The sequence below is a fragment of the Amphibalanus amphitrite genome, unplaced genomic scaffold (genome assembly GCF_019059575.1).
Source record: "Amphibalanus amphitrite isolate SeventyFive unplaced genomic scaffold, NRLGWU_Aamphi_draft 000192F_arrow, whole genome shotgun sequence".
NCBI lineage: Eukaryota > Metazoa > Arthropoda > Thecostraca > Balanomorpha > Balanidae > Amphibalanus > Amphibalanus amphitrite.
The window spans coordinates 142,652-170,061 of NW_024881687.1; the positions used below are offsets into that span (position 1 = coordinate 142,652).

General features: G+C 46.8%; 2 protein-coding genes and 1 non-coding gene across 7 annotated transcripts in view; 1 reads left to right on the forward strand and 2 right to left on the reverse strand.

Moving 5' to 3' along the window:
- On the reverse strand, positions 1-18,716 carry LOC122384500 (GDP-mannose 4,6 dehydratase-like). 5 transcript variants are annotated; one of them, XM_043371988.1, is made up of 10 exons: positions 18,350-18,416; positions 17,886-17,972; positions 13,403-13,488; positions 10,970-11,215; positions 10,465-10,657; positions 6,318-6,422; positions 3,027-3,154; positions 2,500-2,601; positions 894-1,076; positions 1-595 (listed from the first exon to the last, which is right to left on the reverse strand). In XM_043371988.1, exons 3-10 carry the CDS (start codon positions 13,475-13,477, stop codon positions 533-535), a joined length of 1,095 nt encoding a protein of 364 aa, XP_043227923.1. In that variant the 5' UTR covers positions 13,478-13,488; positions 17,886-17,972; positions 18,350-18,416; the 3' UTR covers positions 1-532. The 5 variants fall into 5 exon arrangements, with proteins under 5 accessions (XP_043227923.1, XP_043227925.1, XP_043227926.1 ...); XM_043371990.1 differs by lacking the exons at positions 17,886-17,972; positions 18,350-18,416 and adding an exon at positions 18,688-18,716; XM_043371991.1 differs by lacking the exons at positions 17,886-17,972; positions 18,350-18,416 and adding an exon at positions 18,615-18,711.
- On the reverse strand, positions 2,027-2,099 carry Trnaa-agc. The gene has a single exon. It is a non-coding gene; the product is annotated as a tRNA-Ala (tRNA).
- The window catches only part of LOC122384499 (nucleolar protein 58-like), an 11,616-nt gene continuing 2,897 nt past the window's right edge, over positions 18,692-27,410 (forward strand). The window contains exons 1-4 of the mRNA XM_043371985.1: positions 18,692-19,188; positions 19,833-19,909; positions 26,498-26,803; positions 27,159-27,358. Of these exons, the coding sequence (XP_043227920.1) occupies positions 19,144-19,188; positions 19,833-19,909; positions 26,498-26,803; positions 27,159-27,358 (628 nt within the window). The 5' untranslated portion in view covers positions 18,692-19,143. The remainder of the gene's footprint in view (positions 19,189-19,832; positions 19,910-26,497; positions 26,804-27,158; positions 27,359-27,410) is intronic.

Consider the following 27,410-nt stretch of genomic DNA (forward strand, 5'->3'; position numbering starts at 1 on the left):
AAAACGCTTAACTGGCCGTAACTGCTACATGCATAAAATCAGCACGAAACCCACTGAAAAAGAACACCGACACCAGCGTCAGATGAGCACGACGTCACAAGCCCAATCAAATAAACCCATCACCATAATTACGAGGAAAAAACGTACAAACGAATAACTTCTGCCGAAGGCGACCCTGTGCGTGGCTCACGTGGTCCATAAAAAAATCGGACACATATTAAGTCAAAAAGGCAACCGCACAGAGCACACGTGACACAAAACACACGAACACTCGTGGTCTGGCGTTTGTCCCCCGGTGAGCGGGCTGCTCCCCAAATACGCGGGCCGCTAACGTGCCGTCCAACATTTTCTAATTCACGGTAGCTGTGCGATCAGACACAAACCACCGCGCACTGGTGAAGACCCAGGGACGGATGAGCTGCCCTGTTCGTCTGCCCACCGACCAAAGAGGCGCAGACTGTGTGTGAACTACCGGCGGCCGCTGACCGCTGAAGACCCGGTCATGGTCGCCCCAGCAGTTACAGGCCGGTCACTAGGCGTTGGGGTTGTGGCGGAACAGCTCGATATCCGACTGCACCATGTCCTTCACCAGACTCTGAGGGAGACACACGCACATAAAGTCATGAAACGGGAACAGGTGATGTGGCGAACACGACATACTGTTGAGGCTTCTTTATAAAAGCGTGCAGAAACGAATCACAAGGAATATGACGTAGCCACGACGAGTGGGTAATTGTAATCTCTACAGCTTCGTTCATTCCAAAATGGAATTATGCAAGCACCGTTTATAACAAAAGTGTATCAAGCCCAATGGGAAGATCGGGCTACACACCGCAAAAAAATCTCCACAACTCATTCTTTTTTCTCACAACCCCGCACAGCCAAACCCTCACCTTGAAGTCAAACTTGGGCTTCCAGTCGAAGAGCGACTTGGCCTTGGAGCAGTCGCCCTGAAGGAACTCGACCTCGGCGGGCCGGTAGAATTTCGGGTTGACCCGCACGCGCACAATGCCCGTGTCGGCCTCTCGGCCCACCTCGCTCTCAGCAGACCCCTCCCAGACGATCTTACGGTCGATCTGGAGACAGAAGAGGTGAGTATGAAGAACCGCTGCCAGTGCCACTGTAATCGGGACTGAGGTGCCAGCTGCGGTAAAGGGCAATCAACAAAGCGGTGGGAAGGCAAACAACAAGCAAGCATCCCTTTATACAGGTGCATGCTTTATTTTGAGCACTTTGCGACTGCACAAGCTATAACAACTTAATGTCGAGAGGTCGCTTACCGCTGCAGTCAAAGACCTGTTTTCGATATAATAACGCGCTTCTTTCTAACAAACGGGATCAACACAATACAGCCACAGACTTCTCTGTAGATATTACAGAGGTCGGTGGGTTAACATATGTTTTCTGAAAAAAAGGTTGTTATGCGTTATATGAAGGTTTGTTGCGTGTAGCGAAATACGCCTTGTGAACTGAGTTGTGTGTGTAGCAGGACTCACAGGAGTCCCCTCTCCACCCGACCCCCGCGGTGGCCTCCGGCCGTCGCCCACTGTCATGACGGCGGACTAATAGGCTATAGGTTTACCCTGGATCATATCACTCGAGACTTTGTGACGGCATGCCAAATTACCCTGGATCATATTACCCGCGATGCGTGTCGGGCGGCCGAGCAATATGATGCGGCGGGATCCGATGTGCGGCGCGGTGGCCTGGTTGGCCACAGCAGATGGGATGGGAGTCAGTTCAGTCAGTCAGTGTGCAGGAGCCGCACGGATCGGGCCAGTGAGGACTGAGGACGTGCACACTGCACGTGCAGTAGTACGGCGCGGATGTGTGGCTGCGGATAAGCGTCGGTGTGGACAGTTGGTGCTATGGTGTCTTATTATCTTTAGATAATCTTTAGATATTTTTTCCGAAAAGCAGACGTAATATAAGTTAACGGAAATGGTTGTGTTGGCATGACACGTCGTTCAAACACAGTCATTGTTACCTAACATCAGTTTCGACGACAGTGAGAAACGGAAAAGTTTGGAGCTGCGGGGTATCGATCCCCGTACCTCTCACATGCTAAGCGAGCGCTCTACCACTTGAGCTACAGCCCCTGCTAGACAGAAGCGCTCCAGACGTTCATATACATGGACAACGAGCGATACCTACATGAGATGCTCACCCTTCGACATCTGTGCCTGTGATGCGCGAGTATTTTGTGAAAGCTACTTTTTACATCTTGATTGTCACTGTCACTTGGATTACGTTGCCCACGACAGATCTGTTGTCCATGATATTTACCCGCCCTATGCCTAATATGCTGAAAGGGTGATTTGATTCCTATATTGATATCTGCAATATTTGAATATTTCTCATAGCTGCACTAAACCACAGTGCCAAGCCTTCCACTCTGAAGTGTATGAATTCCCCGGATTACTCGAAGATTTATCAAAAGGATCCCGCAATCTGCGAACCACGGACAATGGACATACCCAGTCCATACGCCAGACTTACCTCGGCGAAGGAGGCCTCGACAAACTCTCGGACGCTGTGAACCTCCCCAGTGGAGATGACTAGGTCCTGCGGCTCGTCCAGCTGCATCATCTTCCACATGGCCTGTCGGAGAGCGTCAGTGTCAGTGTCAGTTTCAGACAGGGTGTCAGTGTCAGAACGGTGTCAAAAGCCCAAACACGATATGATGGACAGTCGAAGGAGAAATTAAGTGAACACCCAGCTCGACTGCAAGCACTGTAACGAGTTACGAGTCCAGTCCGGCGCAAAAAAAGAAAAGAAAAAGCTTTCTCATCATGACTCATACAAGACAGAACAGAACATCCACAAAAATAATTCGCCATCAACACAGACACAATCAGTTACGACAACCAGAAAGCTTCGCCAATGGTCAAACCACGCAAAATTGTAACACCAAAGTGACAACAGAGACCCAAACGGACCTCCAGCAAGCTTATTGCTTTGTCCCCACCCCACTACCCCGCACCACTCCTGGACAGCATCAACGGCACGGTCTCCAGCTACCTCACCTCGACGTAGTCCTTGGCGTGTCCCCAGTCTCGCTTGGCGTCCAGATTACCGAGCTCAAACGACTCCATCTGGTCCAGGTGAATTTTGGCCACACACCGGGTGATCTTACGGGTGACGAACGTCTCACCTGGGAGGGGTAGGGCGGGGGTTAGACAGGGAAAGAGGGAGGGAGAGGGAGGAGTTGAGTCTAGCGAGACAGCAGAACTGCTTTGGTAGGTGGCTCTTGGAGGCCGATTGGCAATGAGTCATAATTATGCATCAGCCACTAACCGAAATGAAAGCCACAAAGATTCGATTTCATCGCCATATCGCACTAGCAAGTTTGTCATTTTATTCCAAGACCCCAGTCAAAAGACATAAATTCATCATTGTGACATCAGTCACTAACCGAAATGAAAGTCAGATTCGATTTCATCGCCATATCGCACTAGCAAGTTTGTCATTTTATTCCAAGACCCCAGTCAAAAAACATAGATTCATTATTGTGACATAGTTCATTATGTGTGGACTTCAAAATGACCTGGCCCGGTACCGAAGGGGTCATCTGAACCTCGACATAAAGTGAGGACGTGAGACGCAAGTCACATATCTCTTTAACTACCAGTTTATTATATCAACGACGGTAAACACAATCTAAAGTTCTCAATCTCACGTGCAACGTCATTCTTATGACGTAGTAGTGACGTGTCAATCACACATTATCGTGGCACCTCCATAGGACCGCTATTACAACATAACTCTCCGAACTGAAAGTGGATTGACACACATCGCCGACGTAGCCCTTATCTGGCTCCGAGTTTGCTTAGCGATTCCCCATCCCAGGCGAGAGAATTGACAGAGAAAACCAGCTTGAAAGGCAGCGCCAAGCTGCCTGCCCTGCCCATAGCAGAGAGCCACTTTATACTGCAGGCAGACGTACCAAACTCATTTACATGCGTGTTAAAACGTCAACTTTGGCGCCCATTAAAGCTATTCTATGCACGACCAGTGACCACGGACCAGTGTCCTGAAATTGATTTTTCGGAGAGTGTGATTGAAGCCGCAAGGACGTCACTATTTCAAAAGGACGTCGATATCGGTGCGGAGCCTAGGCCACTGAAGATCCCTTAAATCTATTAAAATTAGCGATTTTTACTAGCAATTTTGACTAATAGCACCTCAAGGCACCTCAAATGATCATATACCGGGTGGCCCAAAAAAAAACGTTCCGAACTTTGGAGGCCTATATCTCAAATTCGAGTGCAAATAACGAGCCAAAATTTTCATCAAGTTTGCGTCACTTCTTTGCGCATTGGTATGCCAAATTATAACACTGTACCATCATTTTCAAGCCAGCAATCTTGTGTTGAATTAAGTAAGACGTTTTTGCTTCTTTTTTTTTGCCGTTGTTGAACGGTAGTAATGATTGGCTTAGACGTAGGTACCATGTTAGAATAAAAATAGAAAAATAGAACACGTGAATGATACCAACACGTGTGCTGTTATTTTAAATATTTTTGTCCCACTTATGTGCCAAATATTCAAATGCTAAGCCAAAATTGCTTTAATGGATGTCATTCGTTTCAACACAAGTCCTGTTTCGAAGAGAAGGAGCGGCACGGTGCATGGGCTACTGCTGATCGCCCTCCCTTCAAGAATATCAAATAGTAAATCGACCGAAAAAGGAAAAAAGCGAGAGGGAATGTGTCACCCCTAGGCCTGAACCATCAATGAGGCTAGTTGCCAGTAGCAGTCATGGCTGCAGGCCGTGGTGCCGAGATGGAAGTGGCCCGTTCACTCACATTTTTAGTAAACATCTGAGCAAAAAAGTTTTTTTTTTTACATGACATGCTAGAAACACGAACCGTTTAAAGAGTAATCGACCGAATAACATAAAAATCATACCATTTGCTAAAAATATATGCCGCATTGATTATTGGAAGTTTCAATGTTGTATCTTTATCACTTTCTGAGAAATATTGATTTAAAATTGGGAACGTTTTTTCTGGGCCACCCGGTATAGACACAAAGCAATTTGCCAGTTTACCCTTAGTACAATACAAAATTCAATTGTTCACCACAAACACCAAAACAACACTTTGAAGTTTAGTTCTTGTCCACATGATCGTACAAAACAGTCAACAAATATGCTTCAACAAAAATCAGCCCAAGAGCCAGCGGCTATCACTAAATATTGACGTCATAAGAGGGATATTATATCGAGCAAGAGGAGTGACGTAAAAAAACAGACGTCCAAACAAAGAGATGGAAAACAGTTCGGAAAATTAATTCCCATAGCTTCCTGTTATGAAATTCAATTAAGAAAACTCCAAGGTAGACGCTGAATTTTTCTTGGCTGGAAAAAATGTGAAATCATTGTGCACTTTTCAGTTTTGTACCAACGTCGATTAAATGGGAATAACAAGGTCAATCGACGTCCCCAACATTGCGTGTATTTTTAAGCCAAGGACGACCTACTTTAATTAAAACTGTTGAAATTCGGTAATTTTATTTTAATTCAAACAAAATAAACACAAACTTTTTCCCCAACCACTATCAACATATGCAAAATTAACTACTTTTGAAGGGCATGTTCAAGGGGCAGCGTTACCCCGTTACTGTCACCTTCTGAGGGGAAAAATAATTAAATATGTTACAGTGATTTGATACAAAAGGTATGTTGTGTGCTTATAGATAAATGTCGAAGCAATATATTCGCATGATTAATTTCTATCTATACACTGCACAGTTACTAAAACTGAAAAGTGGAAAACGACGTCCTCAGATCCCTCTATTCCGACATCTTTCCTCCTTCATATGGCAGCTATTACCTTCACATGGTAAAGGAAAAACCTATCCATATCTGACGCACAGAAAACGAAAATAAAACCGCGTTGTTTACTGTTGCGGCAGTTGGCCAGCGGTGTAGGAAAGAGGAGATGAGTATAAGAGTGGGTTTGTGAGGCCTTGGGATATATTTATTGTCATTTTGCATAGCCGTGTTTTTAGGCCACAGATGTGATATTCCTTTTTGTTGGTTTGCTTTTGGTGTTCGATATACCTGTCGACTTTTATCTGTCAGGGACGTCGTTTGGCTTTGCGGGACGTCACAAAGAGAGTCTGTTCGGGTGTGGGTTTCCACCCAAATTCACGAAAATCAGGACACTACGGCACGGACCACTATTCATACTCCATACGACTGAGGGTTCTATGGACAGATTAATGACCTCTGCAAGAAGGACTCGTCCACTAGCCGCAGTCCACGAGGGATGGCGGAGGGACCAGGATTGGACCGGGACAGCCCTACTCACCTCGCCGCGGCGACTCGTGGTTGAAGAGGATGCCGTTCGAGATGTGCATGTTGTACGCCTCGCGGTACACCTTGCAGATCCAGAAGGCGTACAGCTTGGCGCAGCCTGCCGCAGAAAGACGGTAAGGGTGAAAGAAGCGGTTTTGGTGTTGAAGTACTGAATAATAGTGTGAATTTGTGTAGGTTCAATTTCTGGTTATGTTCAAAAACTTCAGGGTCAAGAGTCTCCAGACATAAAACCACAAATGCCCAAATCTACGACACATCCATAAATCATCACAGCGCATTCCGATCCGTTCCGATCGAACATTTTCCACAACGGCAGCCGTCAGAGACCGATCAGAGAGCCCACAATGCCAGACAGTGCAACTCTACTCTGTCCGACAATAGCAGCTGCAGCGCTCAAAGCGCTGGAGGTACAGGAACAGGGTGGCCGTAAAGAAAACGTGGAACTGAGCGTAAGAAGTCAATGGTACGATGGAAGCCAAACACCGATGCTGTTACGGTACGAATAAGGGTTTTGAGCTACCAGCTGAAATAAATGACAAAAGCAAGGTAAACTTGTGCTTTTACTTCAGAGTTTATAAAAAATGAATCTTGAAGCACAATTTAGAAAAGTGTCTTAATTCTCGATAAAAATCCAGCATTCCCGACACTCGACAGCTCAGTCCATAATGAAGCATCGAGTCGCTACATAAAACCCCATTGCATGGAATGTGTTGACTAAACAAGGTGCCACTTGCATCAAATATTGTCTTCGGCCCGGCTTCATAATAACGATACTCGCCCAGCCTGGTCCTGTCTCGCCTACCTCGAAACCACTCCAAATACCACCGATTCATTAGCATAATCTCATTCAGCGTCTCCTACACCCACCCAACAGACCTAATCAAAATATCCCTCTCCCGACCCACCAAACAGGCATGCAAACAGCTCAACCACCCTCCTCTACAACCATCCCTCAGGGCGCTAGCATCCATCTCCACCATTATCGACCGAATTCCGGGGCCGTCTCCGGTGCGTCTGTACGGGAGGTAACGGTTCCCACCCGACCGAGGGTCGATGGCCAACGCAGCAGCGGCCGGTGGCGGGCCACGACAGGTGCCGAGCGGCAGCTCGGTGACGGAGCGGCGAGCGGTGGGTGGCAGCCGGTGGTGACAGATCACACGAGCTACTGTGCTGCGGTACACTCACTGTTCGGCACCGGTGCACCCGCTACTGTGCAGCTAGAGAGAGAGGAATGGAAAAGTGAGGGAGGGAAGAGATGTGAGAGGAGAGATGACAGGGAAGGCACGTCCACTTCTGCACGTAACTGGAGAGGAATTAGGGTGAATGAGGGGAGGGACGATATGCCAAAGTAATCTTGGATATGCCCGCTATTATGCAGAGCCGGAGGGATATTGGGGCGAATGAGGGGAGGTGCAGTGCACCCGATTCTGTGAAGAATAGACAAGGAACGGGACTGGCGAAGAGAAGGGAAAACAAAGGGGAGATGTACGGGTAGAGGTGCTGGAACACGGAGAGAGGGCGGCTTGTGTGAGGGGAGATGGGGAATTCAATGGAACAGGGACGGCGGGCTTTTGAAAGGACCGTGCGATTTGAAAAAGCGACTGAATGGCATGCACATTCATAGGACCGATGGTTGAAAGGGAGGGGAGAGAAGAGAGGGAAAGAGACACCAGCGTACACATCTTTTACTTAAACTAAAACGTGAATATAGCAGGAAGACAGCTGTGACATGTGTGCAGAGAGAGTGACAGCCTGTCGGCACCACAAAGGCCCTGTTTGTCTGAATGGGAACCACTCAGCAGCCAGACGGGCGTGCGGATCCTACAGCTGCCCGATGCCGGCGAAACGCCGCACCTGTGTGTGTGTGTGAACGTGCACGGCGACTGAGAGTCGGAGACTTCCGGGACCGGGAGACGGGAGGGGGCCATGAACCGACCAGGGCCTCGTTTCATAAAACTCTGCCGTAACTTACACCTTTCCGTAATTCACACCCTTTCAAACTACGGAGCGCAAATGAAGCCGTTTCACAAAGCCACAACTGGAATTGTTTACACCTCCGTAACCAAGCACATTTGCGTAGTTACCGTAATTTATCAAGCGTCCTACAAATTACAATTTCATGTCAACACTTACTTTTTTTACGAGAAATTATAAAGCAATTATGTTGAATTTAAATCTTAAAAAAATATTTATGAAAAAAACAAAATTGATATTGATGACCATCCTTTATTGAAACAATATATTAAAAACAGCAGAAAGCCAGCTAAGCAGAAGTGCCTAACTACGAAAGTGGCGCGGCGCGGCGAATAAACAAAATTCCGATAGTGGCCACAAAAAGCGACTGGTACAGAAAATTTGCAGTTTCTTTTTCTCATTTTGGCTGTTCTTTCTTCCTCACCGGGCTCAAGATGATAAAATATATTAAAAATTAGCTTCGAATCTTCACATTCATTCAAAATCACGCAACTTTTTTGTGCGTAGTTTACACCACTGATATCAAGAGCTTGATAAAATATTTGGCGTTAATTACGTCGTTTTGTGAAACCCAAATGGCATCAATTGGTCCGGAATCGAGCATTTGCCGTAAATGAAGCTCCGTACTTTCGATGGCGTGAATTACTCCGGTCTCCGGCTTTATGAAACCGAATTGGCATCAAATACGCCAAATCTGGCATAATTGACGGAATGCCGTAAGTAATTCCTTTTATGAAACGAGGCCCAGGAGCCTCTCTAGGAAACACTAGCAATCTGAGCTGCCCTCTTCGATAACACAGCCATCCCAGGAATCACTGCCGGACTGGGCAGCTTTTGTGTGTCCACAGGTCGTCAGAACGTCTCCAAGCGATCCGAGACCGTGAGAAGATCCTCCCTTAGACCATGTCCACTCTGGGTACTACGAAGTAGTTGAGCGATGATTACTGGGCCCACAGACCGTCAAGGACCACGAACCGTTCCATCATTTTCCAGGACCACGGGCGTTCTGGGTTCGTCCCTAAAATCACAGACCACCAGAGACCATCGGAGCAGCGCTCCACGAGGGCCATGGGTCATGAAACGGCTCGCCCAGTGACGACCTTCGGCTGGGTCCCTGAGATCACTGTCAAGACCGGATCCCCAGAAACCGAAACATGATCAGATGACCTTTACGGAATGCGTTCTGGGAATCACAGCATCAGATGTGACCGTGATGATGGTCTCACTATTCGATAAAAGACGCTCCGACATATCTTTGCTTTTATTGTTACCTTCCTTGTGTTTCAGAGAAACAATAATATTCTGGTTCCTGAGTAATGGAACGAGCCGTCACGCATCATAAACCCTCATCAATTACTACAATGGCGTGAGAGTCGGAACGTTATACACAGTAGGAAAAAGGGCTATAAGTGTCTGGTTGGTACCGTCCGTCCTGCGTTTCCGGAGTGATTACACCGAAAGTGTTTGAGTGTTTCGACTAGCGGTTCTGTCTCAAAGTCAACGATACAAAGAATCAACAACACTATGTATATCATCACCGATGAAGACCGCCTCTTGTGCAGTTTAGCAGGGGAACAATCCGATAAAGTATCGTCGGTGGAAAATAAATCGCAAAGAATAACGAGCAATACCGATTACTGCCAAATCGTCTTACTTTATCTAGACATCCAGGTTAGTAATGAGTACAGCTGTGAATGTTTGGCACATGTGAAAATGGCCAATCCTATTTCCATTTCTACGTTCCAGCTCCAGACTAGACACCATCACCATCATGACTCTATACTGTGGCAGATGACGTTAGAACGAAGCTAATTGTAGTCGACCTGTCATTAAATTGTGTTCCGTCATAATCTCTTACTTAGTTCCTTGGGATGACAGATGTTAAGCCTGAAACAGACTCTTCCCGCAGTCAGGAAATCGCATGCGAGAGCCTATTCAAATGCATGGAAGCACGCTCGCATGAATCGCACGCACCTCCCGCATGCGACTGATGCGGGCAGAATAATAATATATTTGAATAGCCTTTCGCATGCGATTTCCTAAATGCGGAGAGTCTGTTTCAGCCTTTACTGCCATGTGCAGTACCTAAGCACAACGCACCTCCCCTCCCGAGACTCATCAGCAGACCCTCCCCTCCAACGAACGCCTTCCCTCCCGGGACTGACCGTAGGGCGACTGCGGGTAGAACGGCGTCGCCTCCGTCTGCGGCGTCTCCACCACCTTTCCGTACAGCTCGGACGTGGACGCCTGGTACAGACGCACCGACTTGTCCATGCCGCACGTGCGCACGGCATCCAGCAGGCGGACCACACCGACGGCGTCCACATCGGCCGTGTACTCGGAGAGGTCGAACGATACCTGAGCGCGCCGGGGGGGGGGGGACATCAGTTGAGGGGGAAGGGAAGGAGGAATGGAAAAGAAAGAAGAAAGGAGGAATGAGGGTGGGGGAAAAACAAAGAGGTAGAGTAATGAGGGAGGAGGGGATGGAGGAAGGGATGGAGTCATGGAAGGGAAGGAAGGGGAGGGAGGGATAAGGAAAGAGGGATGTAGTGAAGAAAGAGATGGAGGGAGTGAAGAAAGGGATGGAGGATCACATTCACTCATTGAGTTACCGGTTGAAATTCATAGCCATCAGCCGTCGCAGTATCGTTAGACAGTGTCCTGACTCACCTTCACGTGGCTCTGCGCTCCCAAGTTGTAGATCTCGCTCGGCTTGATCTTATGGATGAGCTTCACCAGACAAGTTGAGTCGGTGAGGTCGCCGTAGTGCAGCTGGAAGCTCTTGCCCTGCTTGAAGGCCAGCGGGTCCTCGTACAGATGCCTGATGCGGGACGTGTTGAAGGAGCTGGACCGGCGGATGATGCCGTGCACCTCGTACCCCTTGGAGAGCAGCAGCTCAGCCAGGTACGAGCCGTCCTGCACGCCGAGGGGCAGACGGGAGGGGAGGCTGAATGACGCGCGGTGACATATAGAAGAACGCAGTCACACATATACATGTTTTTATGGATGCCGGATGGATGGTTAAAAAATACCTCGAATGTTTTTTATGGACGGATTGACAGCGCTGGAGCCTACAGTAAGCAGAGCTTGTTGCGTAGACCCCGATCCCTACCGTCCATGCCCTATCACGCAAATCCGGGCAAGGGAGAATTTAGATGTCAAAGTTAAGTGTGCCCTTCCATTAAGCTGGCCACGGGGACACGCCTGTCCCACTCACTAACTTCAACTGACTGCAGCTGCCCCCACCAACCGCTCCATATGGGTTGGAGCACACCGGACTTTCGTTACCAGGAGTCCAGCAGGCTCTACCAATTGAGCTACACTCTGCCAATTGAGCTATGGCCTATGGAGCAGAGTTCACAAAATGATGGGGTATTGTATTGTATTGTTTTTACGATTGTGGGCGATCCACACATGGCGTGGCGATTACTGCCCCCCAGATGGGAGTATAGATAGATCAAATATAGAAGCTTCAAATGTAATCGCCCTGACCGTTCCTGCGACAGATGCATGTAGATTTTAGAACATACATCCAGCACATGCAGCCAGCATGAAACATGGAAGTGCATTGCCTGGAAAGCACCAAACACATGCCCAATATCAGAGCAATCAGCTCAGGGTGAGAGGACAGTAAGAGTTACTTGTGAGCAAACAATGGCAGCAGCAATAACAGACATCCAGGTGCATCAATAATACAATATCAATGTGGCAGAAAGGTGTATAAAGAACATCAATCATGGTGACTCTAGTACTTCTAACTAATCTATCCTGGCTCATCATGATGCACTGGCATGTGGCACAGCTACAATTCAGACTGGAAAACATCCATACACTACGCCGGACACCCTGAGACCCGCTTGCGACGAAATTCGTCGCAAACTATTTTGCGCTGAAATTTCTGCACGATTCGAGTGAAAAATTGAGTGCCTATTTGTGCCAAAATTAAGCCAAGTTTACAGAAAGCACATGTGCACATCTACGACCAGGGCTATATCAATCAGACAGAGCGTTCCAAGGCCTTGGACGCTCTCCCATGTTTAAGCGTCCGAATAAGTTTTTTTTCACGGAAACCCAATACCTCAATAGTCAATACGCTTAGCGAACTGTGTCGTCGTGCCGTGAAACAAGGCCGGAGCCGGAAGTTCCGGGGCCACAAAAAATCAGCGGAGCGGTGTGTTCGAGGCTGGTGTGTTCGAATGGACAGCGAGGGCCGGGCAGCGGAGCAGCACGTGTTCCGGCACATCAGCCTCTTCTCGGCATACGGCGCAGAGTGCTCGGGGCACCGCTTGTCTGGGCACTGCGCGGAGTGGAGACAGCCGATTCGGTGCACGTACTGGAGCGAGCGGACCGAAACGGCGTTCTCTCGGTCCTCTCCGGGGACAGGGAGCGGCGGCATGCTCCCAAGGAGTGGCTTAATAGTGACTCGGACCAGTTGTCGCACCATTGACGCGAGGCCGCACAATGAACCTCCCTGGTCAGCGAGCGGGCGTTTGAGGGCAGGGCGGCCGCTTGTTTCGCCAGGTCGTCCGCGCTCTCATTCCCCTCGCTACCGCAGTGGGCAAGAACCCACTGCAGTATTAGTTAACGACGCTCGGCGATGTTCAACAAGGTATTCCATACCTCATCTCTATGCCGAGGGTTAAGGCCTCAGTCCTCACCTGGGCGGCCGCTCCTCCGCTGATTGACCAGGGTGTCGACTAAATTCGGTGACTGTCTTTTGTCTTAAGATTCTGCGGCCGCCCTGCTCCGAAAAATTCAGCTGCCGCCATGCGCTGAATTCAGCATAGCGAAGTTACAATGGACGTGTGCTGAAATTTTCTGCACAATTCTTCCACCATCCGGACATATTCAGCATAACGTGTATTTTTCCAGTCTGGACTACAATGGCAAGGATAAACAACTCCAGCTCTGAGTTATATTCACGATTGATGGCAATTTGACTTTGATGGTTTTAGGAATTTGACTTGTGTTGCCATTGATCGTGAATAAAACTCAATCATGTCTGATTATTTACAACTCCAGCTCTTCTCAATGGACAATGGGGACTGTCCCGCTCTCAGCATGCATCAGCTTTCAGCCTCTGTCCGCAGTAGGCGAACTTACCTGACCGGTGATACCCGAGATGAGCGCCACATTAGGACGAGAGCTCTGATTCTCACTGGCCATTGCCTCTGCCATTGTTAGTTATTCTGAAAACAAAAGAGGAATAACAACTTGAAAGAAACGTTGCATAAAATGATTGATTATGGATAAAAACTTCTCTGTGAATGATTACTTAGGTATTGTTCCAGAGTTACAAAACGAATGAATGAAATGAATGGCAACCCCTTCTCCACCAGCTGAGGAGCATTTTGTTTCATTTTAAAGGTGTTATTACCGTTGATGCGGGATTACCGTTCATTCCCCTTCCTGGCGCCATCCTGACCAGAGTTACCGGTTGCTTCTCCCAGTGTTGGTTGAAAGGGTCAAAAGCTTTGAAGGAAAGTGAGCTATATTGCATGACCAAGTGATTGGTATTGTTGCATGCTGCTAAAGTATGACTGAACCAAGGGGCAAGCTTAAGCAAGGGCCCAAGCAGCCATTGAAATCCAGAATGGGAACTACGGGAGATGCGTCACATATGTCTAAGAAGGTAACATTTGAGGATCAGGTAGGTGGAGATGCTAACTCTGAGGGACTTTATTTGTGCAAGGGTGGTCCCAAGAGTAAGTGTGGCAAGGATATCAAGGAGGACACCTGCATCTGTTGTGATGTCTGTGAGACATGGTTCCACACTGAATGTCAGTTGAGGTCGGTAGAAGAGTTTGAGGCGATCCGTAAGTTCGGGTTCTTCTGGGTCTGCACGTTTTGCCAGCAAACACTGCCAAGTCTGCTCAACCAGTCCAAGATGAAAGAATGTGTAACCAGAGCACTTGATGAGTTCAAAGATGTGCTACTGGGTCAGGGTGAGTCTGTGGCAGGGGTTGCTTCAAGCAGCAGGGACTTATGCAAAGTCCAAGAGGCAGCGTACACTGATTTCAAGCGACAACTGGAGGAGCATGAAAACTTGATCCAGGCATGCCACACAGCATGTTCCGAGCAGGCCAAGTTAATTGAAGAGACTGTGCAGCGTATTGAGGTAAAAGTCACAATGCAGGATGAAAAAGTGGAAGTCACAAGAGCAACAGAGCTAGAACAAAGAAAGACATATGCAGAAGCTGTGAAGAAGCTGGAAAAGAAAATAGAAGCGCTGTCTGACACACCAAGACCCACCAGTGATGACCCGGAGGCAAGTTTGGCAAAAACAGTCGGAAGCTTCTTTGATAAAGAGAAGAGAAGAAACAACATTGTGGTGCATAATCTTCCTGAAAGCTCTGCCCAAAACTCAAAGGAGAGAGCACAGGACGATGTCAATAAAACTAAGAGTATGATTGAAGAGGAGCTGCACATCAAAGTGAACATTGTCAAGGCTTTCAGGGCAGGTAAGATCCAGCCTGAGAGGCCTCGTCCCCTGATTGTCACACTGGAGGATGAAGAGAAAAAATGGGATGTACTCAAGCAGGCACCTCAACTGAGGGGTCATCATGCATATGGTAATGTGTACCTGTCACCAGATCGCACTCCAGAAGAAAGGGAGAAGGACAGGAAGTTACGTCTTGAGGCAAAGAGACTAAGGGAAGAGGGTAAGGTTGTTCGCATCCAAAGGGGAAAAGTGGTGGTGATGCACGATGCAGGGGCAGCAAACGTCCACCACAACAAGGAAAGAAGCAGAGTCTGACTAAGTGGTCAGCCCATTGAGGAAGTCTGCGGTCTAGCTTACAGATATTTTGCATGTCCAGATCCAGAGGGTGCTAAAACTGCTTATGATGCATGCTTGAGGCTTCAGCATGGGCATGTCTGTGTCTGTGATGCATGTAAATTCTCAAAAGCAAAGGGGCATGTAACTAACTTGTCACAGGAGCAGGACACTGTGCATACTGATCGACCAAAGAAAGAACCAATTTGTCTGGAAAATGTGACTCAATTGAAAATAATGTACACAAATGCAGATGGTCTTCCAAACAAGCTGGATGAATTGGCATTGTTAGCTGAAACCTGTGCATGGCCAGATGTGATTGTTTTAACAGAGGCTATCCCTAAAGCCCAGATCAGGCCACTCTCACTTGGATGTTTTGCAGTTGGAGATCAATATGTGCCCTATTTAAACTTTGATGCAAGTCAGCCGGGACTGGGTGCATCAGGTAAGCGGGGCATTGTGATACTGGTGAAGGAAGGCATAATGGCATCAGAGATTTGCTTCCCTGGATTATTTGAAGAATCTATGTGGATGCATATTGAACCAGTTAAGGGTGAACTCCTCATTCTGGGAGCCATCTACCGTAGCCCTAGTTGTGATGGACCATCATCAACAGATGCCCTCTGTGAGTTAATGAAAACAGTATGCCAAAGTAACCCAAGTAGCATAGTAATTACTGGCGACTTCAACTATCGTGAAATCAATTGGAAGTTGGGAAGATCTGAAGCACCTGATAGCCATTACACCCACAAGTTTCTTCATACTGTGGAAGACTGCTTTCTCACACAACATGTAGAGGAACCAACCCACTTTATGCCCAACAAGTCACCTAGCACCATTGATCTTATCTTCACATCAGAGGAGGGTATGGTGGCAGATCTCAAGCACTACTCGCCTCTGGGAAATAGTCATCATGATTGTCTTGTATTTAATATCAGATGTAAGACTGAATCGATCAAGGGCAACACTCAAACAAAGGACTTTAAGAAGACAGATTTTCTATCGATGGCACAGGCTATCCAAAACTCTGATATTATTAGCAGACTGCAGCTCTGTGATGCTGATTCAGGCTGGGAGGAACTTCTGGCATTGATGCATGAGGCAGAAAAAAGGCACATTCCCTTAAGAAGAGTACTTAAGAGGAAGCGTCAACCATACACCAACAGTGCTCTTCTGCGTGCAAAAAGAAATAAGGACAGGCTGTATAAGCTGTACAGAAGGTCGTCATCTGAGCAAGATAGGGTTGAATTTAAGAGAGCAAAGAATATGTTAAGAAACTTGACCAGAAGACTGAGACAAAACTACGAAAGCCAGCTAGCAAATCATGTGACGCAAAACCCTAAGGTCTTCTGGAAGTATGTTGGCTCAAAGACAAAAGTGAGAGCAAGAGTTGAGACGCTGTTAAGAAGTGATGGGACCAGTGCTACCACAAGTGGAGAGAAGGCTGAGGTATTGAATACCTTCTTGAGCAAAGTGTTTACAGATGAGGACATCAGCAACATCCCAGAAGTTGATTTGAAGTTCACGGGAGAGCCACTCACCAGCATCAGGATACAAGAGGATGAGATCAGAAGGAGACTAGAAGCCCTGAACTGTAGCAAGTCCCCAGGACCCGATGGACTCCACCCGAGGGTGCTGAAAGAGTTGGCCACCCCTCTCTGTCCAGTTTTCAAGATGATGTTCCAGCACTCTATTGATACAGGAGTCCTGCCAGCCAAGTGGAAGGAGGGAAATGTGGTCCCGATTTTCAAGAAGGGAAACAGAGGTTTGCCTGGCAACTACAGACCAGTAAGCCTCACCTCCATTGCTTGTAAGCTGCTAGAATCTTTTGTTCGAGATAGGCTACTGGAGCATTTCCTTGAAAACGACCTACTCACCAATGACCAGTTTGGGTTCCTGCCTGGAAGATCATGTGCCCTACAGTTACTGTTGGTGATTGAAGAGTGGCTCACCATCCTGGACAGGAGAGGTGCCGTGGATGTGGTATATCTGGACTTCCAGAAGGCATTTGATCGAGTGCCCCACCAGAGACTTCTCAGGAAATTAGAAGCATATGGCATTGGAGGAAACCTGCTCCGCTGGGTATCTGCCTTCCTAGCAAACCGGAGGCAGAGAGTTGTGGTAGAGGGCGTTTGCTCGAGCTGGACGTGGGTCAGCAGTGGCATTCCCCAGGGCTCAGTACTGGGACCATTGTTGTTTCTAGTCTTCATTAATGATCTCCCAGATGCTGTCAGAAGCCGTTCTATGCTTTTTGCAGACGACACCAAGCTCTACCAGGAAGTGACCACCCTTCAGGACAAGGCTCTCATGCAGCAGGACATTGATGCCTTGGGACGCTGGGCAGACAGGTGGCAGCTTCCCTTTAACCAAGATAAGTGTAAGCTGATGCACCTAGGGTCCTCTAACGAGCACTTCAACTACCTGATGAACGGTTCCACTCTAGCTCAGGTGCATATGGAGAAGGACCTTGGACTCGTCATTGATGAAGACCTTAAGTTCCATGAACAGGTGGCGGCTGCCGTGGGTCGAGCGAACAGAGCTCTTGGACTGGTGAAGAGGGCTTTCAAAGCCCTAAACAGTCATTCTCTGCCTCTCCTCTACCGGACTCTGGTGCGTCCTCACCTTGAGTATGCAAATGTGGTGTGGGGACCTACATTCAGATCGGACCAGGATGCCATTGAGAGGGTCCAAAGAAGAGCAACTAAGCTGGTTCGTCCATTGCGTCACCTTCAGTACCAGGATCGACTTCGAGCCTTGGACCTCCCCTCCATGTACTATAGAAGGATGAGAGGAGATATGATAATGGCGTACCAGATTCTGACAGGATGCCTGAGAGTGAAAGTAGCCGACCTTCTGCAGCTCGACACCTCAGATCGAACGCGTGGTCACCATCTGAAACTGAAGAAGAGACGAGTGAACTCCCATCTTCGCCAGACCTCTTTCTGTCATCGCATAGTGGACAGCTGGAACAGTCTCCCTGCAGACGTCGTCGCGGCACCGAACTTGAACACATTCAAGAACCGTCTCGACAAGCTGTGGGTGAACAGGAAGTATACCCTGCGAACTGATTGAGCATGTGGTGCCAGGATGAGCTAAAAGCTACATGGTTGGTGTAAGGGAGAAGCAAATGACCGGATTTCCTACAGGTCCTTTGTTGACCGTCCTAAAAATCCGTAACCACTATTCTATCCTATATTCTATTCTAAGAGGGTTAACATCCAGTCTAACTAGAACACATACAAGCATAGGGAAGCACTGGGGGAAAAAATATTTACCGGCAAACCCTGCCACGTATACACAACTCTCCAGCCACCAATGCTTTGCGACCCAAAATGCCACCAACCAACAAGCAGACAAACCACCCAGGCTAGAAGAATAAACATTTGCAATGTTCCCAGACCGTTTGATAGCTGCTGCAGACCAATCAATGGCCAGCAAAAGGAAAGTGGTTATGGATATGCACATAATTTTATTTCGTAATCTTAATGCATAAAATCCTTTCTTTTTTGCATAAAAAGTAAAGAAGGTAGTATTTTTTACAATTTTCTCAAGATAAGCTCCACTTATCCTCAATACTAAATTTTTTCAAGCTTCAAGAAACAGCATCTCTTCCCGATCTTTTTAAAGCATGAACTGCGTATGGCTGCGTTTGAACACAACGGAATGTTGTTTCAGATGCGTCACCTACGTTTTGATTTCAAATTGTATAAAATTGATTGGCTTTGTGAAAAAAGCCATAATGCCTGGTAATAGACCAGGTTTGGTGTATTGTTTTGATTCAATTTATAAAATCTAAATATTGAAAAACATTTTCAAGCGTCAGAAAAGCCCTGAATGCTTTTACGACAGCATAGAATACATTTATGAAGTATACCTCTAGGTGGATAACATTTATGACGCAGCTGCGACGCAATCACACGCCGCGTGCCGCGTGGTGGGCGCGTGCGCAGGTTTGACGTTTACAAATGAGAGCACTGGGACGATTGATTGTAAAATCACTCGTTTAATTTTTCCTTTCATCTCATATCTTCTTCACTGAACCCAGGATCCTGAAATCAAGAAACAAGCAATGCTGGTACTTTTTGAAACAGCTGCAGGCTTTGCCCTGTTTAAGGTAAGTTCAGTTAGTTGGTTTTTGACACAAATACGGAATACCTACCTATCTTTTTTATTAATTTGAATATAATTCCAAAGCTTCAGAAGTTTTTCAAATTCAAGATTTCTATTGATTAAAGCTATACCACTCAACCATACCTATGTTCAGTGAGTGATAATAGTTTCCAAACTTATGACGGCCATGAAATTGGCATTTTTGAACTGAGGTAAGACACTAGGCGGTGTGCAAAATATTTACATCTTGCACTACAGTTATTAAAATGTGAATCTTTAGTGAACTGTGTCATTTGTTGTATGTTCCTGTTCCAGCCAGCATGCTTTATATAAGTATACCTCAATATGATTTTTCATTACCTATGTCATATCTATGATATTGGAGATAATGTCAATTTTATTCATTACATATCAATCAAAGGTGATCAAATTTAGATTGGAAGTGGAGTGAAAGTTATCTTCAAATGAATGATCTTAGATTTGTTCTCTTGTTATTTGTTGTGCCAGCATCAGCATGTATTGCAATTTTTAATCTTATTGTTTGGTACATTGCTGTTTTGTCTGACTGTGCAATGGCTTAGATGTGACAATGTGGGAAAATGTTACACTTTTTATTCCTGTGACATTTATACCAATTTTTTTTTTCAGCTGTTGAATGAGAAGAAGTTAAAATCAACAGAAAATCTTTTTGAAGATTTTGAAACACCTGAAAAGGCCAGCCAGATGTAAGTACTTTGTTACTGTGTTTACTGCTGTAGTTGCAAAAATGTGTTTTACAGCTATTAACTCACCAGGCTTCTATTGGTTGGTATTCTTTTGCTCTTATGCTAGGATGCCCTGTCATTCATTTCACCAAATAATGCAGGCTTTCTCAACAACACAAGCACAATGTCACAAACAAGATGCCTACCTACTTATTTCATTCCATTTTTACATGTGTAGAAGAAACAGTATTGCCTTCTGAGGCTGAGACCAAAAAGTAACAGCAGTCTTAATTCTACACAACATTATATGTTTGGAAATGCTAATTCTGTTCTTGATAATTATTCATGTTTGTAATAGAATAGATGATCAAATAAAATATTGAGTGTGACAATGGAGTTTCACTAGAGTGCCTGTCACCTTCTAAAGGTAGGTGTTAGGTGTATTGTAGGTTCTTGGTTGGGTTAAGTTAACAAGGTTGGCTGTAAGGTCAGATAAGACTGGGTTATGTCAGGTTAGGCTGGGTCAGGTGATACTGCCTCAGTTTGTTATCATTTTTGATGCACTGATAAGCATCATTTTTATATTCAAAACATAGTAAACATCAAAAGGAACAATATTTATCCTTGATAAACCACTGTATCTTATCTTCAATTTTACCAAGAAAACTGAAACATGTATCTTTGCAAAAAATGGCACCATCAATTTTGCCAATGTTACCCGCGTGCTGGTGGCCTGAACTTTCTGCCGAGTGCTGGGAAGGGGGCGTTTTCACGCCCTCCCCGGTCTCCGCCGGTACCGATTACCGGCGACACGCGGTAATCGGTAATCGAAAGAGCGTCAACAATAAGGAAGAAAACACCACTCATTTTTAACCCTCGCCGGCACAGGTCATTTTGCGTCCTTCAACGGCACAAGGGGGGGGGGGGGAGGGGGTTGGTACGACTCCCCCCCTCGCGTTTGGCCCCTGATCGAGCTAGAGCTTCGCGGAAAAAACGAGCGTGTTGCCCGTCACGAGAGGAAGCCGATGATACCCAATTTTAAGGTCCTAGGTCATCGGGTGACCTTCCAGGTCAAGTCAATGACCCGAAAACTGGGAAAATCGGGACCTGTTAGAAAGTCGTAAAGTGTGGCTGCTATGTGGTTTTCCAGGGTGCTGATCACGAATATCGTGTTAGTTTTGATCAGAGATGATGTCTTAAAGCGTTTAGACCAGGTCGGGTCAGGTCAACCGGTAGGGGTTGTGACCAGGGTTGGCATTTTTGCCGGCAAAAACTAGTTTATGCCATTTGCCGGTTTAAACCGGTTTTAACCGGCAAAAAGTGGCAAAAACTGGCAAAAAATAAAAACCAGCACAATGATATGCCTAGACATGGATTTAAAGATGAAACATTTTTAGGAGAATTCGGTGAAAGCTTTATGCTTTCAACCAGAAGTGACATTGACCGTTGAAGTGTTCTATAACTCAAAAACATTTTCATGGGCTTTCCATAAGGCGCCTTTTGGGGGTGACAAATGAGCCAGTGCAAGAGTGAGTCCTGCACAATCAGAAGTGCGAAGGGGTATCTGCCACTGATATGCGCACTGCACCCTACCGTGGCAGCCTTGCCCCACTCCCCTACATGGAAATACATTCTGTGGTGGATGCTTACTGACATGCATAGACATTTTAAGCAGGGATAAGTAATGAGGCAAACTTCAGAATGTTTGGTGCATCTCTATAACATCAAGAAATGCATTTGTACATTTCAGATCCATTCCTAACTAGAAAAGTTGTGGCTTGGCCCACCTGAGTTTTATCCAGTTTTTGCCAGTTTTGCCACCGGGGTTTCTGCCAGCCGGTTTAAACCGGTTAAAACCACTGGCAAAAACGAGTTTTTGCCACCCCCTGCCAACCCTGGTTGTGACGTGTATTCGTAATACGTGTCAACCGCCTCTGACAGCTTCGTAACATGTTACGAAGGCACCGTAACTACTTCGTAAATGTTCAAATGGTTGCTAAATTCGAATTCAGCTCCAAAAACTAGCCTAGAAACATGTAAAACTCGAAAAAGTGAACCAAAGTCACCCGAGGTCACCAAAGGTCAATGACCTGACCTGACCTTCAGGTGACCTTGACACCCACCCTTATGTATGGGAGCAACATAAAATCACATGTTTCAGCGTTTGAAACCACGAAAAGCTTGCAAACGCTCGGCTATAAATGCGAGCCGACATACGCCGAATCGAGATTCCGGCCAAACATGGTCTCGGAAAAGAGGTCACAGGTCAAAGGTCATTTGGGTCAGGGTCATGAAATTTTCAGGGTAGGTGTAAAATTGATCAATGCGAGGGTACTGAAAGTTTCGTCGCGATCGGCCGCTTTTTACGCGAGTTATTTGCGAAAAACCTTGGGGGGGGGGTTGCATCAACCCCCCGCCCTGTGCCGGCGAGGGTTAAGGTCACCAGAGGTCTTCAAAGGTCAAATTTTGTCTATTTCAATTTTGAAACACCCGACGGCTAACTCGGGAACCATTAGAGCCGCGGAAAAGCGCATTCGATAGCACTTTTAACGCTCTTTCGCTGACATGTCCTCAGATTTGACATCAGATCAACGGTTTAGCCTCCAGAGAGCAAAACCCCTAAAAATGGTCCCTTTTCACGAAAAATGTTTTTTGGCAATGAATTTCAACTCAGGAGAGCCGTGACATTACTTTTGCCAGCATCGTTCTGCTCTCGTCAAGACGCGTCGAATGAATTATAATTTGGCCTTGAAAGGTCATTTTGAAAATTTGACCTCAGGTCAAGGTCATGACATGACCGGAAAGGGCCATATTGCATATCAGTCGATCCTTATCGTCGACCTGAACACATCTGACGTGTTTTTACCGCTCTAGCACCTCTCTGTCAAAAGTTATTGTCAAATAACTGTTGAAAACCTTTCATGGCGTGAGAAGGGGTCTATGCGTGAGATGACCAACCTCAGGGGCACACAGAGGGGCCACAGTTGCAATTTTCCGATTCACTGTGTCATGTTTACCTATGAACCGCTGTTTGAGAGAGTTTAGAACGACATTCGTCCAAAAGAGTCTCATTTCAATTTTCTCCCATTGCAATTGGCTTATACGAGGGGCGTTCAAAAAGTTCTCGGCCCAACCATGAAGGAGTTGGAATTTCGGCCTGCAACGCGGTGTGTTCAATGATGTGTTATTGGGATGTCCACTTACGTAGCCATTAACCAATCTGCCCTGTGATTGGTTCAGGCTGCTAATTAATCGTAACACAGTTAGCCATTCCCGGTCAGAATGGGCGACGCCCAGAAGGGAGCAGTGATTTGGTTCATGTATTGCAGAAAAATGCACCAAACGTTATTCACGAAAAGCTAGTGCCAACACATGTTGAGTTTTGTCTTTCTTACAGTAGCGTCAAAAAGCGGACATCTCTGTTCAATTTTGGTCAACAGATCATTAAAGGTCACCCCCGCAGTGGCCAGCCATCAACAGCATTGACTCAAGAAAATATGAAAAATAAGCACTTCTTTGTGAAAATGACAAATGTTCTGGTCTGGAACAACGCAGCAGAAGCGGAGGTGTCAGATGTCAGATGTCAGAAGCGGCAATATCAGATCACATTCCGGTGGTGACTCTGAAGGCTCGCTACCCACCATGGTTCGATGCAGATGTTAAGCGAGCGTTGCGCCAAAAAGAGATTGCCCACCGCCACAAGAAACAGTCACCTACCGATGAACGGATTAAACGGTTTGCAACCTGTAGGACCCAGTTTAAGAGTTTAGTCCTGTCCAAGTACCGCAGATACATGTTGCACATCGTCGATGACTTCAAGAACAACTCGAAACGGTTCTGGTCTCTGTTAAAATCCGTAAAGTCTTCAAAAAATGTTTCTGTTCTGAAATGTGATGGTAGAATTATATCTGACGATCGTGATAGAGCCGAATGTCTGAGTCGTGCGTTTGCTGCAAAATTTTCTGACCCAGCTGTCGTTCATGACTTACCTGTGGCACCGAGTTATGACGTAGATAGTCTGTCAAGGTTTGTTGTGAGCAGTGACAAAGTTAGAAACATTCTACTTACCCTTGATGTGCATAAGGCTTGTGGACCAGACGGTCTTAGTGGTAGAATTTTGAAGGAGTGTGCAGCAGAGTTCACTGTGCCGATCACAAAACTCATTCGACTTTCACTGAGCCAGGGCACCTTTCCTAGAGTCTGGGAACGCGCGTACGTTACCCCGGTTCACAAGAAGGGTGACCGCAAAAATCCCAGCAACTATCGCCCGGTTTCCCTCTTGCCGATTTGTTCCAAAATATGTGAGCGCATCATATGTGACCAAGTGATTCAACACGTGTCGCCCGTTTTATCCTCAGCACAGCACGGTTTTTTAGCAGGACGTTCATGCGAGACCAATCTTACCTGTCTTGTCGATCAGCTGTGGCGTTCGATAGCCGAGGGGGCTCAGACTGACGTAGTTTATACGGACTATTCGTCGGCTTTTACTAGTGTTGACCACTCTCTGCTTTTACATAAGCTACAGAAGTCATACCATTTGTCTGGTGCCGCTCTCAATTGGTTCCGTTCTTACCTGAGTAGGAGAGAGCAGAGTGTAGTGTTGAACGGCAAGTGTTCTGACTGGGTGCGTGTGAAGTCAGGAGTGCCGGAGGGCAGCATATGTGGGCCAATCCTGTTCGTCTTATTTTGCAACGACGCCCCTCTCGACATATCTTCTGGGTGCCTGATGTATGCAGATGATCTGAAATTGTACCGTCGCATTCGAACTGCTAGTGACTCTTTGGCTCTTCAAGCAGACGTAGATAAATTGTGTCTTTGGTCAGGTACGTGGAAGTTAGCTCTGAACCCATCTAAATGCAAAAGTATCACGTTCACACTTCGTGGAAAGCCTTTAGATACAACCTACCACATTGGCGGTACTGCAATGGAACGTGTGAGCCAGATGCGTGATCTTGGTGTTCTGCTTGACTCAAAGTTGACATTCGGCCCCCACATTGATGAACTTGTAAGAAAGGTAAACCGCGCCTTGGGCATGTACTTGAGATCGCTTCAGAGTTATCGAGCTCCCGCCGGTCGTAGGCTACCGCCAGGACCTATAATGACAGGTTTCAATGCCCACATTCGTGCAATCATGGAATTCGGTTGCGTGATATGGGCGGAGCAGCAAAAACTCATATTGCGAGATTGGAGCGTATCCAACACAAGTTCCTGATGTGGTTGGGCAGGCATTCAAACAGTCCATGTGCTTCTCTTGACTATACTGATCTGCTTCGTCATTTTGGTGTCTTGCGAATTGACCAGCGGCTTGTTCTGAATGACTTGAACTTCGTGCAGAACGTGTTCACCGGCAGGATCGACTCCGGTGACATTCTTGCGATGTTTTTACTCGCTGTACCATCGCGAACTCGTTCCAAGCCTGTGCTGTATGTGCCTGCAGCAAGGGTTGACACAATCAGAAACGGTTTGTTCTGTCGCTTGCCACGAGCTGTGAACAGTCTATGTGAGAAACGGCCCACTGCTGACCTGTTCGGATCCCGGGCGGCGTTTAGAAGTCAGGTGAAGGCATTCGTATCGAGTCTGTAACCTTATTTATACATGTGTTAGTTAGACATAGGTAGGTGTGTGAAAATGTGGCGTATATTTATGCTTGTGACTCCGTCTGTAAATGGGGTGCACCTGTGGACGGTATATTTCAATACACAATACACAAAAAAAGGTCAAATTTTAAAGTTGATAGTTTTGGATAAAATGGGTATTGATTCGATGCAGCTCGTCACGGGGAGTCTAATGGTGGTCTTTGTTTTGCGCTAAGGGGTCTAGAATTGCTAAAAATTGAGTTTGAAAATTTGACGTCATCAATTTTGAACAGTTTTTTCGCTATAACTTCGCCAAAAAAAGAGATATCAATCTCAAATTTGGTATGTGGATGGAAGGCGGTAAGGAATATCACATATATTCCGGTTTTTGCGAAATTCAAAAAACTTTTTGGATTTTTCTATTATTATATCCAAAAAATCTATTTTTTGATTTTTGGGGGTCAAAATCCAAAAATTTCAAAAACCCGAGATAGCAGTTTTGTAGCCCTGTCCAATCTACAGCTTTTATGTCCTTATCATTTTTCTGTATTTGCAAAGCTATAGGCCTGACAGCTCTTCCCGCGAAACCCTTTTTTGGGTCGAAAACGGCAGAACATGACGTCACTCTGACGTCATTTCCGGCCAACCTATCGTAGCCTTTGGAAAAAAATTTTGGTGCAGCGGTTCTGGAGATATATCGAAAAGTCTGGAGGGGGGGGGGGCAAAAAATAGCCCCCCCCCCCCACCAGGTCGCGGGTTAACCTCAGGTCAAGGTCATAACCTGACTGAAAATGGTAATAATGCATATGAGTCAATCCGTATCGTCAAGCTGAATACATCTAAGACTTCGGGTCGGTACTGCTTTCCCACTAACCGTAGCCCATTCCCATCAGGAGTTTGGTATATTGGATACTGATACTGAACCGAGTCGAACTCGGGCTCTCGCTACCGGGAGTTTAATGCTCTTTATGGAACGAACAAAACAAGCTAAGCATTGCCATTAATAAAAATTTTCCATCTTCTTCCTCAACAGTGTGAAGCTGAAGCACTTCCAAAAGTTCGCCGACACCACAGAGGCTCTTGCCGCCATCACCGGCGTCATTGAGGGCAAGATGAGCAAGCCGCTCAAGAAGCTCCTCAAGAAGGTGGACGTCCAGGAGACCCTGGCGCTCTCCGACGCCAAGCTGGGCAACATCATCAAAGAGAAGCTGGACGTACAGTGTGTGGCGTCGACGGCGGTGAACGAGCTGATCCGCTGCATCCGTTCCCAGTCGGACAGCCTGCTGACCGGGCTGGAGGCGAAGGATGTGACCGCCATGAGGCTCGGACTGGCGCACAGGTGGGTGACGGGACCCGTGCGGGGCCAGGCTAGGATCTGAGTGATGTGTGTGTAGAGGGTGTGAAGCTCAAGCGGGTCGCCTCGGGGTCGTAATGGTTGTTTGGATTGTCGCTCTTCAGTTGGCTATTTTTTAAAATTTATGTTTGTGATACAAATAGAGCGTTTGGCTGCATAAAAGCTGGTTGCCTTTATCGCTCTTTGAAAATACCGCAGGTTACGTGCTGTGTACAAGATACATTTTCAGTCGCTATCAGCAGAAAGTTAACGTTGTATTCCGTGGTGTTTTCACGGCCCTAACCGTTTGGAGCGCCCTATTCTATTAGTGTTGGTAACCTTTCCATCCCGCCCTCCGCAGCCTGTCGCGCTACAAGCTCAAGTTTTCGCCGGACAAGGTGGACACGATGATTGTCCAGGCGGTCTGCCTTCTGGACGAGCTGGACAAGGAGCTCAACAACTACGTGATGCGCTGCCGGGAGTGGTACGGCTGGCACTTCCCCGAGCTCACTAAGATCATCACTGACAACATCGCCTTCGTCAAGACCGTCAACAAAATGGGTCAGTGCCGGGGAGATACAGAAGGAAGGCCACTTTCATGTGCCTTCCTTGA